The 13,725-nt window shown below is 39.1% G+C and overlaps 1 protein-coding gene across 1 annotated transcript in view; it reads right to left on the bottom strand.

Annotated features, from left to right (window-relative positions):
• Positions 1-1,260: 1,260 nt before the first annotated feature.
• Positions 1,261-13,725, bottom strand: part of slc23a4 (solute carrier family 23 member 4) — a 15,077-nt gene continuing 2,612 nt past the window's right edge. Inside the window, exons 4-12 of the mRNA XM_051724600.1 lie at positions 6,990-7,149; positions 6,645-6,826; positions 5,333-5,453; positions 5,083-5,239; positions 2,921-3,174; positions 2,505-2,669; positions 2,296-2,404; positions 2,128-2,223; positions 1,261-2,020 (exon numbers count right to left, since the gene is read on the bottom strand). Coding sequence (XP_051580560.1) covers positions 1,755-2,020; positions 2,128-2,223; positions 2,296-2,404; positions 2,505-2,669; positions 2,921-3,174; positions 5,083-5,239; positions 5,333-5,453; positions 6,645-6,826; positions 6,990-7,149 — 1,510 coding nt within the window. The 3' untranslated portion in view covers positions 1,261-1,754. The remainder of the gene's footprint in view (positions 2,021-2,127; positions 2,224-2,295; positions 2,405-2,504; positions 2,670-2,920; positions 3,175-5,082; positions 5,240-5,332; positions 5,454-6,644; positions 6,827-6,989; positions 7,150-13,725) is intronic.

The raw sequence follows: 13,725 nt of genomic DNA, 5'->3' as shown, positions 1-13,725 counted from the left end.
ATGGCATAGCTGAGCGGGCTATTAAAACTGTCAAAGCAATGATGAAAGCTGCCGTGAGCACTGGCAATGATCCCCAACTTGCCCTTCTGAAACTCAGAAATACTCATCACAGGTCACAAGTACTCACCTGCACAGCTGCTCATGGGTCGTGTCCTACGCTACAACCTGTCTGTGAGTAAAGCTGTCCTACAGCCCTCAACTCCTCTGCATGTACAAGAAGCACTGCAGCGCCACCAACTGCAACAAAAGAGATGTTATGACAAAACAGCTGCCTTGCTTTCCTCCTTGCAGAAGGGGGAGAGAGTGTACATGTGGATAAAAAACACATGGAAACCAGCCACAGTGGTCAGAGTCAGAGATGAGCCCCGATCATATGATGTTCTCACATCATCAGGTGTCTCTTACTGGCAAAACAGAAGACATCTCCGGCCTGATAGATCAGTCAGGTACATTTGTCAGCAGGACAGTTCTCAAGATAGAGACAGAGACATAATGATTGGTACTGATGCAAAGTCTGGTCAAGTTGACCCAAGTGACACCCTGTCAGACTTCCTGTCAAATTAAGAACTATGTTCTCAGTTAAAACAGTAGAAGTTTATTTTGAAAGTTAAAGTTTGATTTTCTTTATGAGCATTCATAATGTTCAATTGTATGTTAAGGGTTACTTTAGTTTACTGCTTAGTTTACTCAGGCTCAAAAAAGGGGTTGTAGTATTATCAGCTGATGGACTAACCTACCCCAGTAGTTGGTACAGCCCAAAGTGAATATATATGGGTGTGTGTGTTCTTGTAAGTCTGAGGTAAACAATAAAAGTGTTGAGTTCGTGAAATCCTGGCCTGTGTGATCTTTATTAGTTGACAACAACAGACAATGCCAGTTCAATAGATCAGTAACTCTTAATTAAGTAAGTGGTGTGTTATAATGGATACACCTTTAAATGGCTTTGGATAAAACCCTTGGCAAATAAACATGGCCAAATATAAATACATGCATTTGTACAATATAAATGTTTTTTTGTTTTTTTAATGTTTTGTCTCGCAGATCCTCCCGACAGGACTGAATCAAGATCAAGAATGAGAAGAGATGTTTCTTGGCATCTCTTCGTCAGACGTACATCTGTGAGGACATCGTGCCCAAGACACTGCCAGAGGTGTAGATTGACTTTTTTAGATTTATCTTCTTAAAAAAAAAAAAAAAAATGGCTAATGTAATTGAAGAAAATGATAGCCAAATACTTTTTTTTTTTTTTTTTTTGTAGATTTTAGGTTTTTAATAGTAAAACAATTAAATCAAAACATCAATTGTATGTACAATATACAGTATGTCAGCTATATAATCTTTCCATTTAAAATTATAAGCATTTTAACAAAGAAAAATATGAGACATAAAAACATGGTGATTAGAAAAAGGTCATTAAATGAAGCACTTCCTTGTTTACACACCCAAAGGCATCTTTAACAAGAAAATAAACATTAAATTGGTCCATGTTACCATTATGTTTACTGAAAATTAAGTACTTTGCTTTATGCTTTATTCAGTGTTCATACACATGAAAACAGAGATTTTAACTGTACTGCTGCATATTAGAAATATAAAATATTTGTACAGTGTTAATCAGGGAAGCGAATTGAATGAATGTAAAGTAGCTGCCTTCTCAGTTCAGTGAGTCATTACACCTCAGCACATGATTCAAGAGTCAAAAGAGCCTTTACTACATCACACCATCACAGATGAACACAAGTATTCATCATAGACTATAATGCCACCCCATCTATGATGTGGGAATCATCTTTGTTTGGCTCCGTTTTCATGTCCAAAGAATCAGAACTGGATGGCGTGTCATCTTGTGAGGGGTTTTTATGTGAAGGGCAGAAAGGCACATATTTGGTCCAGGAGAAAGACGAGAAACGGGCAGTTATTCCGCAGGGCAGCCCGTACACATCATCACTTTCTAATGTGTTCTCAGACTCGTTTTGGTGAGCACTGTTCCACGTGACGATGCCTCGTTCACGCTTTGTTCCTGTGAGAATATTAGACGGTCACTTGATGACTCACTTGAATTCATTTACAAAGTGTTTTGAGTCAGTTTATTGCACACAAAATCTGACAGAATTGAAGTTTACTCACCAGGGATCGTGTTATCAAGGAGAAATCCAAAGAATCCTCCAATAAACATACTTGTTGTGAGAAGAACTTGAAGCACCTGATCCAGTTCAACAACACCTGTAAGAAAATTATGAGATTGTTTTTGAAGTTAATATTTAGTTTCTCTTGAGTGGATTATAGTTTATATACCTGTTGCTATGGCTGTGGGATTTTTCAGTAACCAGTTGGGAATGACAAGCCCAGAGAACATGGAGAATCCGAAGATGAAGATGTTGCGTGAAGAGTTCATATCAGCATACTATTAAAATAGAAAGCAGGGGTCATATGAAGAAGTGTGAAGGGAGTGAGCTCACATTGCTTGTGTTTTTGTGCATTTATTTTGGACCAATCAAATGTACCTGTAGGTTTGAAACTCCTGCTGCAGTAATGACCCCAAACATGACCAGAAACATCCCTCCAATCACAGGAGTCGGTATTGTGGTGAATATGGCTCCAATTTTCCCAAACACTCCCATTATGATCATTATAAACCCACTGGCCACAATCACCATGCGACTGCCGACCTGCAGAGCAGAAAGGTTTCTCTCAGTTAATGTCATTTAATTGAACATATACAGCAATCTTTCCGAACCACATTTTTTTAAATATGCCATTTTAAACCTTTATAATATTGCTTCTTTAATTCTGTTTACATCAGAAGTAATGGGATGATACAGTAGTAATCTTATGCAATCATTGTGAAAGCTTATTAAATGAAGTAACTGGAAAATACTGGATATTAGTAAGCAGATATAATTATTATGCGAGCTTGTACTTTGGTGATTCCCAACGCTCCGACATTCTCGCTGTAGGAGGTGGTTCCATTGCCGGTGCCCCAAGCACCTGCCAGCAGACAGCCAATGCCTTCAATGCCAATGCCCCTGTTGATGGCATGTCTGGGTGGTGGAGGGGCACCTGATAGCCGGGCACAGGCATGATAATCACCCACTGACTCGATCATCGAGGATAGGACCCCTGCCAGGATCCCGAAAACTCCTCCCAGACTCACAGATGGCACACCCCATTGACCTGGAAGTAGAATAAAAAATAAATAAAATAAAAAAAACACACTTATTATTAAAACACAGTTTAAATAATCTCTTAAGCATTAAAGAGCACCTATTATGGTTTTTAAATGTGCCTCATTTAATAGATTTACATGCATCCAAGGTCATAAAACACTTTAATTTGCTCATAATTTAAATTGCAGCGTTACCTTTTTTTCCCAGTGTCAAAAACGACTTGTTCAATGATCCGTTCTAAAGGATTCATTCTAAACTCCTCCTTTCAGAGAGCCTACTCTGCTCTGATTGGTCAGATGTCCCAGTCTGTTGTGATTGGTCTACCGCTTAGTGTAGTGCTTGAGGGCGGGTCAAAGCTGTTCGCCAGCAGCCAATGAAGACTAGAGGCGGGTTTTTGGTACCAAATTACGTAGGTTAGTACAGGAAGTAAGTCTGGAATTACTAACGACTCGTTTCAGGTGTTCAGAATCGGTTCTTTCTTTTGGGAGTCAATAACTCCATTTGTCCTGCACTTTGATTTTTGAAACTTTGCAGACTTTTTTACATTCACAAACAGCTATATAACACACTACATGAAAGGTAATATTTGAAAAACCATAATAGGTGCTCTTTAAATAGTCAAATTATGTTTGTTTATTTTAATAAATATGAGTGAAAAAGGGATATATGTGGTTTATTGTGAGGAAATATACTGTATGTATTTTGAAATATTAACAAAACCCTTTTAACTTGGTTTAATAGTTGTTTTATGAGTATGTCGGACATGTTGATGAATACACATCCTCACATGCTTAACTCTTCTAAAGTCTGAGAAATGTACCAGTTGAATGAAACTACCATCAGACATGCAATGTGCATCTTAACTGCTTAAATTATTGGCCCACATACAGTACATAATAATATCTGACTTCACTATAATTATATTCAACATTCAAACATAATAACAACCGGTTTCGATTGAATACGTTACTCACTGCATTTAAAATAAATGCAAAGTCATAATTGTTGAAGTGTTACATTATTATTTGCACATCCTTTACAAATAGTTTGTGCTGTGGTGGCTCTTCCCCTTAGATCTTACATGATGTTTTATGATCATCGCTAGATCATATTTGGCCTCAAATCTGTGACAGCCGGTTAGACTTTGGTCGTTTGTGATCGTAGTTTGTGTGATTCTTTCGTGAAAAGTTCGCTAAACAGCTGCGATTCAATTGGGTCTCAGTAGAACTGATGCGAAAACATATAATTTATGCCAAAGCCTGAGTTTGTACTGATCCACTGATCCTGATAGAAATTTAAAGAAGCCCAAATCCCCAATAATCTTTTGGAAACTGGGCGTTTCAGCCCAACAAGCAGCTCTAAGGACAGGCCCGCCTCCAGCTCTAAGATGTGAGGTGGGCTGTAGGATTCACTTGGGTGGGCCATACAGTTGGGGAGGTGGTTGGTGGGTCGTTGCCAGAGTGGGCCAACCTCATGATAGGGTAGGTTAGGCCCATCCAGGCCCCACTGTGGACTGGGCCTGCTTTTGGGTCATTTTCAGCTCAAATTGAGTGTAGTGCCCATTGACAGCAGACCTTTTCTGGGGTGCCAAAAGAACCCGCAAGTGCCACGGCTGAGTGTTTGTTTGTAAACATCTATATGGCTTGGGCCAGTTTTATGCTCCTAAGTCTCCTATATCTGATCAGTTAGAAAAACAAGCCGAACAATTTTAATTATCATGTCTTTGGCACAAACGTTTTGGGAAGTTTGAAGTTTAATATTTAGGGTTGAAATCTAAGAATGAACAATTGTAATAGAGATGTTTTTCATAGCAACACCAGTGATAAATTAAGTTTCCTGTAATCATACAATATGAAACATATAAAATAGCTGAATATAACATGCAAATGTATGTTAATTGTGCTGGTTGAAACACCTGGGTAGGGAAATCTGAACCAAGGCGCTCTTCCCGTAACATCTCCATTAACATCAGTCCGAGCGAGATAACCATACTGGTCAGGATCTGATGGCAGGACGTTGTAGATGGTCAGAATGTAGCAAATTAACCATGACAGAGTGATTCCCAGCAGGACCTGAAGAATCATACCAAAACACAACATTTAAGAAGACTGAAGTCACCAAAGCATAATCATTCCAGAAACAGATACAATAAATCACTGACTTACAGGCAGAATCTGAAATATGTAAATCCTGCTGGTGTGGAACTTCTTGGCTCTGCTGTATGAGGGGAAGGGAATGGCGATATTCCGGAGATACTGCGAGAATATCACTATTAAACATGCTGTCCTGTGAAGGATGGAGAAATACAGAAATAGACTGTCTAAAGATTAAATCTAACATGAATATTAAAGGGTTAGTTCACTCAAATATGAACATTCTGTCAACATTTATTCACCCTCATTTTGTTTGAAAACTTTTTTACATTCTGTCTTCTGTGGAACATGAACCGGGAGATGTTTCAGTCTCAGTCACCTTTCACTTTCATTGCATGTGGGTTTTTCTTTATTTTTATTATTATTTTTTATTATTATTATTTCTCCATACAATGAAAGTGAATGGTGACCTTTGTTGGTGAAGCTACTCTGAAACTGTGTCTTCTCAAGCTACAAGTTACACATAACTTAAACTACAGTCAATCTACTCTTTTAAAAAAGTATTTAGCTACACTAGTATATGTTTGTATGTTTACTGTAGATATTGGATTATATTATTTAATTCTGCAATTACAAGTTCTGATTGCAGAATTTAATAATATCACTTTATAGTTATATACTGTATGTAATTAGGGTGACATTCCCAAAATTATCCATGGTTTTACTACAGTACAATATTACTATAGTAATGGTTAATTAACCATGGTTAATTTCCATAAGGGTTAAACAAATAGGGTGACAACATTAAATTGAACATACATTTATAATTAATATACACTAATAAACTAGTAAACACACATATCTACAGTACATGCATTAACATATAGTGATAAATAGCAAAAAATACATTAAAAATGTAGGCTTCATGGTGCTTAAGTCAATATGTGAATAATTTATGTGAACGTGTTCATATACATTAATTGTCTAAAATATAATTCGTTTTTTCCCAGTGCTACATAAGAGAGAGAGAGGACGGTTTATATGGGCGTGTTTAATTTTTTTCCCCTCAACCCCATGTCTGCGTTCATAATATAATGTGACAGATTAAGCGTTTTGTGACTCTGCAGCGATACTGGAAAGGCGACACTATTGTAAAAATAACTGAACTGAAAAATGAAGTTAGGGTTAGTAGCCTCACTACTTTTAGTTAGTTATTTTCTAACATCTCCTTTTGTGTTCCATGGCAGAAATAAAGCCATATGGGTTTGTAACAACATAAGTGTGGTAAATAATGACATAATTTTCCTTTGTGAGTAAACATTCCTTTTAAGCATGAATATATAGGGGCCTGTGTTATGCCAGTACTGTTGTGAGAAGCACCCACATTGCAGAGATGCCCCAGTGGTCTCCTGCGTTCATGCCAGCGGAGTCAAACAGCGACAGACCAATGAGTGAAATGGTTGGTGCGATGGTCAAAGGGCCAATGAAACGCATGAAGAGGCCAATGAGACCCGAGAATCCCACCAGCACTTGAAAGAGGGAGCCCACCATGATTGACCCTTGAAGCTGTTCACAGATGACAACAGAGTCAGACTTTCAGTACTGTGATTGTTTTAACCTGATACGATCATCTGGGAAACTTCTAGTTATCTTTACTTCTATCTGTCCATCCAAATATACATACTGTCCTCCTAACATCATAACAATACTGTAAAACTGTGATACTCACCACCTGCATGCGGCTCTGCCAAACGTGGATGAACTCGGGTGAAGAAGTGTTGACCAGGCTGCTGTTCTGTGTCCAGGCCGGACAGGTCCATTCAGGCATTGACAGTAAAGCCATGGAGGGTACCAGAAGAGTAAATGTGCCACCCTGGATAATGGGTAACCTACAAAAGGACAGACAAGAACCTCGTGACCAACAGTCTTCAATCACAGAAAGGCATTAAAACGTGATTTTTATGCCTGTGACAGAACTCAGATGTGAGTTTTCAACAATTTTCTTTTCAGTTCCTTCATTTAAACTATATACTGTATGTTCAAACTGTTATGTTTACACAGTGCTCAAAATAGTCTCATTACGGGGGTCTGGGTATCTCAGCGAGTATTGATGCTGACTACAACACCTGGAGTCACGAGTTCGAATACAGGGCGTGCTGAGTGACTCCAGCAAGGTCTCCTTAGCAACCAAATTGGCCCAAATTGGCCCGGTATGTCTCCACGGTAACGCGCTCAACAAGCCACGTGATAAGATGCACGGATTGACGGTCTCAGACAAGGAAGCAACTGAGATTCATCCTCCGCCACCCAGATTGAGGTGAGTCACTATTCCACCATGAGTACTTAGAGCACATTGGGAATTGGGAATTCCAAATTGGGGAGAAAAAAAAAAATAAAATAGTCTCATTACAACTTGTAATCATTTGTACAAGATGGCGAAATCATTTCACATCCTACAACTTTTGGTCCAACCAATCAACAAACAGAATTTCAAATTGACACAATACATGCAACTCATTTTAGCTTGTCTCCTATCCAAAGCTTTGTTTTAGAAAGAAAACCTCATTAAACAAATTTGGTTATTCATTCCATATTTATACAATACAAATAAAATTTGTATTACCTCTTTGAGGTAAACATGGCAAAGAAGTCAAAATCCTCAGACTCTGGAGACATTAAAAGACACTTACGTGCTCAAGCTGAGGCCTCTGACGGGACTGCGAGCCGGGGACTCGATTTGGACGGCACGTCGGTAGATGAAATTCAGCGTCAACTGTCCAACATGTCGGTAATGCTGACGAAGGTTGTTGCTGACTTGGAAGATCTCGCTGTAATACGTCAATCGATTACGGCGATGGAAACAAAATTCTCTGAGTTGTTTAAAAGAGTGACAGAAGTTGAAAAACGAATCAATTATCTTGAGTCATCAGAAAAGGATTTATCCGCTAATCCGCCTGCGTCCAAAACAGATTTGGAATTAATTTCGGAAAAACTGGAATATTTTGAGAATATGAGCCAAAGGAATAACATACGAGTTGTTGGAATTCCTGAGCATGAAGAGGGCAGAGATATGGTGAAATTCCTGGACGAGCACTTCCCGAGTCTGCTCGACATAACAGGCCACAAGCTGGAAATCGAGCGAGCTCACAGAGACCCAACTCACAGATCTGCTGAGGGAGAAAGGCCCCGATCGATTTTGGCCAAATTTCTGAGATCATCAGATAAAGATCTCGTGTTGCGCCAAGCGAGGAGCAAAGGGAAGCTTTCTTGGAAGAACCATAATATTTTCTTATTCCCGGACTTTGCGAATTTGACAAGAGAGAAACGCGATCGGTTCAAGGAATGTAAAACTCTTACACCAGCAGATCACTTTTGCTCTGATGTTCCCGGCCAAACTGAGAATAGAAACGAAGAATGGTCGCAAAGTCCAATGACACATGCACTCTCTTTCATAAATACATTGGAGTAAGCCATTTGATGTTTCTTATATTAGTGGACTGACTTGCGGTTGAGGGACTCTATTATCTGAGGAAGCTGGGTGCCATTTTTGTTTCTTTTTGCGATGGCTCCGCCTAGCAGCTGGAGTTTGTTTTGTGGCATGACTCCAAGAAACTTTTGCATTGACGGAAGATCTTTTTTACACTGAAGTTTCCGGCCAGATCGAGAATGGACACTTTGGATGACCACAAAACATCTACATGCTCACATAAAGGACGTCTTTTATAAAGTTGACGGGCTGAGTAAGTTATGGTGTATTTTTCTTTTTCCTTTTTCCTTTGTTTTTTTGTTTTTTTGATCATCCGAGGAACGAGGATGCTGGTTTTGTTTTTCGTGCTGGCTCCACCTAGTGGCTGGAGCTTGTTCTGTTGAATATCACTCCTTTGGAACAGCTGTGGATAAATCTGTTTGTTCTTTGTGCTTATTCCTCCTGCTGGCTGGAGTCTGTTTTTTTACGGGACATTGGAATGATTATGTCATCCGCTGAACTCATAACAGCTGGCTCACTGAACAATTGCTTGTCTGTCTGAGAAAACTGAACGGCTTCATATCAGCTGGAGTTTATTTTGTGGAGGAACACACCTTCGAGTTGGTTCTGTGAATGAGTCTACATGTTTTTTCTGTTATTCTGCCTGTTGGCTGGGGTCTGTTTTACAAAGTATATTCTGTTATGTAATTTTGCCTTACAAAATTTGTATAGAAGCACCGGACTTGAACAATCCGATGGCAAAGTTGTCGCGGGGGCTCTCATAGGCGTACATGGACTCTTTGAGTTTTAAGAGATTGATGCCGGTTGGCGCTGCCGTGCGCGGGGTTAATGCGCACGTTTTTCTTTTTTCTGTTCGTTTTGATTGGGGGGAAGTTCAGGGTTTGATTGTTGCATCAATGGGGAATGTGGTCTGTGTAATCTTGTTTTTGACACACAATCTATTTATTTTTATTATATCAAAATGTCAAATGTTAATATGAGTGGATTGTCTCTTTCCACATGGAATGTGAATGGGTTGGGGCACCCCATAAAAAGAAAGAAGTTTATTTCTTTTCTTAAATGTAAGAAATATGATATAGTGTTTCTTCAAGAAACACATCTCTCCCCACAGGAAGCTGAAAAATTTGGGAAGATATGGGGTGGACATGTTTTCTTTAGTGCTGGCACAAGTAAGAGCAGGGGAGTCATTATATTGATTAATAAACATCTACAATTCAAATATCTCAAACAGATTAAAGATAAATTAGGAAGAGTCATTATTGTTTTAGCTGAAATTCAGGGGCAAAGGTTGATTTTGGCTAATATTTATGCACTTAACGCTGATGATCAGGGCTTTTTTATAGATCTTGAAGGGATGTTGCAAGCCACTGGCACCCCTCATGATATAATATTGGGAGGAGACTTTAATTTTTGATGGACTCAGTCTTTGATCATTGTGAAGCAAAAGTGTGTAAACCCCCTAGAGCAATGGTGACACTTCACAGGATGTGTAAAAACCTTTGGCAACTTTTGAACCCATCTGGTAGGGACTATACATTTCTTTCAACAGTCCATAAGATTTATTCTAGAATAGATTTATTTTTGATATCTAAGTCCCTCATTTCATCTGTTGTTGATTGCTCAAATGGAAAAAGTTTAGTCTCAGATCACGCTCTGGTGAGTTTAGAGATGTTGCCACATACGGAGAAAAAGAAATCATATAGTTGGCACTTTAATGTATCCCTTTTGCAAAATCCTGATTTCCAACAATTGTTAAAGACCGAAATCAATGTTTATATGGAGACCAACTGGTCCTCAGTATCCTCTGTGGGCATGGCTTGGGAGGCACTTAAGGCGGTTCTTAGGGGTCGGATCATACAGTATGCCTCATTCACCAAAAAATCCAAAGCACGAGAACTCGTGGAGTTGGAAGGGAATATTAAAAGTGCCGAGGCAGAGCTGAAGCGCTGTATGTCATCTGATGGCCTCAGAGAATTAACCCGATTGAAATATAGATATAATACTATTTTGTCGCGGAAAGTGGAGTTTTGGTTATTCAGGGCAAGACAGTCATACTTTGAGTCGGGAGACAAAGCAGGGAAGCTTTTGGCTAGAAATATAAAGCAGAGCGAGTCTTTTTCTACTATTTCCTCAGTGAAATCTGCTGATGGTGAAATATTTACCTTGGCCATTGATATTAATAATGCTTTTAAAGAATTCTATATTGATCTTTATAGTTCTACGTCTTCGTCTACTGATGAAGATATTAGAAACATTGTGGAACCATTAAGACTCCCTAAACTGACGAATGAGCAAAAAAACGCCCTTGATTCTGAGATAACCTTGGAGGAACTTGACGAGGTAATTAAGGCCTTACCTACAGGCAAAGCTCCGGGGCCAGATGGTTTTGCTGCTGAATTTTTTAGATCTTATGCTACAGAACTGACTCCACTTTTGTTAGAAGTTTATACGGAATCATTAAAGAATGGAAAGCTTCCGCCAACCATGACACAAGCCCGGCTCAGTCAGATTCTTAAAAAGGACAACGACACAAGTGAGTGTAAAAGTTACTGTCCAATTTCCCTGATCCAGCAAGATGTAAAAATGTTGTCAAAAATATTGGCTAATTGTTTAAGTAAGGTTATGACATCTCTTATACATATAGATCAGGTGGGATTTATTTGGGGTTGCAGCTCTTCTGATAACATCAGGCGTTTCATCAATAGCATGTGGTCAGTAGTGACCAGTAGTCTCCGGTCGCTGCCATCTCACTTGACACTGAAAAGGCATTTGATATGGTAGAATGGGATTATCTTTTTAAGATTTTAGAAATGTATGGGTTCGGGAGTACATTTATTGGTTGGATTAAGTTACTTTATAGACACCCTGTAGCAGCAGTACAAACAAATGGATTAATTTCAGATTATTTTACTCTGGATAGGGGCACCTGGCAGGGTTGCCCTCTTTCCCCATTATTGTTCTGTCTTGTCCTGGAACCATTAGCAGCTGCGATAAGAAAGGAGGATGATTTTCCAGGGGTGATGGCAGGAGGTGTGGCACATAAGCTTCTGCTTTACGCAGATGATATTTTATTATTCGTCTCCAACCCCACTAGATCTATGCCTTGCCTCCACAAAATTAATAAAAAGTTTTTCGAGCGATGTGGACAGATGGGCTTCATTACATTTATCGATGATTGGGAAGATTAATGTTATTAAAATTAATTGTATTCCAAAATTCAACTACTTGCTACAGTCTCTCCCTGTAGATGTCCCTCTCTCTTATTTCAAGCAATTTGATAGAATTGCAAAGTCCTTCATTTGGAATGGTAAACGTCCCAGATTACATTCCAACAAATTACATAGGCCGATTGACAAAGGTGGGTTAGGCTTACCCAAGATTTTGTTTTATTATTATGCATTCGGTCTTAGACATTTGGCTCATTGGTTGCTTCCACCTGAGAGAGCCCCTCCCTGGTTTTTTATTGAACAGGAAGTCCTTGCCCCTATTTCACCATTGCAAAGTCTTTCTATTAAACTAACCAGAGAAGTTAAGTCACACCCTGTTATTTCACATTTGCACATGATTTGGACAAGAGTGGCCAAAGTATTTAATTCAGACGTTTATTTAAATGTTGCCTCAAACATATGGCTGAACCCAAAATTATATATCAATAAGTCCCCTTTCTGTTGGTCAGAGTGGATTGTGAGAGGGGTTTTTACACTCGGCGACCTGTATGAGAGTGGAGTGTTGAGATCTTTTGAGAATCTGGGTCATCATTTTGGGATTCCCAGATCTCAGTTTTATAGGTATTTACAGCTGTGCCACATGCTTTGTACTATTTTTGGGAGTAGCACACACCCCCCTAAAGTGGCAGATGCTTTGGGAGAGGTGATTACTGCTTTTGGAAAAGGTCATGAGGTATCAGTGTATTACTCCCTGCTGGTTCGGAGTCTGGGGGACGGAGCTTTAGCTTCTATCAAGAGATTATGGGAGAAAGACTTGAATTTGTTATTGGAGGAAGAAGTGTGGACTAGGATTCTAAATAATGTCAAGTCTACATCTAGAGATGCAAGGGTTCACCTTATGCAATTTAAGATTCTACATAGATTTTACTGGACCCCCTCTAGATTATATAGGCTTGGTCTTAAAGACACACCCAACTGCTGGCTAGGTCAATCAGCAGTTGGAGACACAACTCATGCCTTTTGGGGGTGTGTTAAGATTCAAGATATTTGGATGAAGGTGCAGAGCTATTTGTTTGATGTTTTGGGCACTCAGGTTTTGCTTTGCCCCAGACTTTGTATTTTGGGTGACAGAGCTGTCATAAATTTGAGGGACAAATTTATAAAAAATTGGGTTTTAACAAGTGTTATGATTGGAAGACAAGTCATTTTAAGGGGTTGGAAGTCCAACGGAGCGCCATCATTTCTAGAGTGGTGGACAGAGATGGGGAGGGTGGCAGCATTTGAAGAAGGGGTATCTAGAGGATTGGGTAATTTGGACTTGTTTATGGGAAAGTGGGGCAAATATTTGCCATTTTTGGAGGGCTCTCGGGGAGGGACAGTGGAGAGAGAGATGTAGAGTTTATGTGTGTGAATAATTATATTTTATTATTTATTTTATTTTTTAATATTTGTTTTTGTGTGTCTATAATTATGTGGGACCACTGGGATGTTGTTTTGGGTAGTAATAGAGGGGGTTAAGTATTGATTCTGTTTGTATATGTTCTTGCTTGTATGTGTTAATATAGGAATCAATAAAAAATGTTAATAGAAAAAAAAAATAAGGCTTCCCTTGTCTCGTTCATTCTTCCGTAGAACACAAACTTGATTTTTCTATTAAAATCAAGTTTTTTTTACGAGCGAACTCGTATGATTTCGCCAACTTGTCCTATTATTACGACTTGTCGTGAGAGTGGGTTGGAGTGCTCTTAAGGGCATGTCCTAACCCATCCCGTAACAAACACATCAAACAATCTGTTGTACATTGTTAACAG

The sequence above is a fragment of the Myxocyprinus asiaticus genome, chromosome 18 (assembly GCF_019703515.2).
Source record: "Myxocyprinus asiaticus isolate MX2 ecotype Aquarium Trade chromosome 18, UBuf_Myxa_2, whole genome shotgun sequence".
Classification (NCBI taxonomy): domain Eukaryota; kingdom Metazoa; phylum Chordata; class Actinopteri; order Cypriniformes; family Catostomidae; genus Myxocyprinus; species Myxocyprinus asiaticus.
This window is presented reverse-complemented; position numbering and strand designations above follow the sequence as displayed.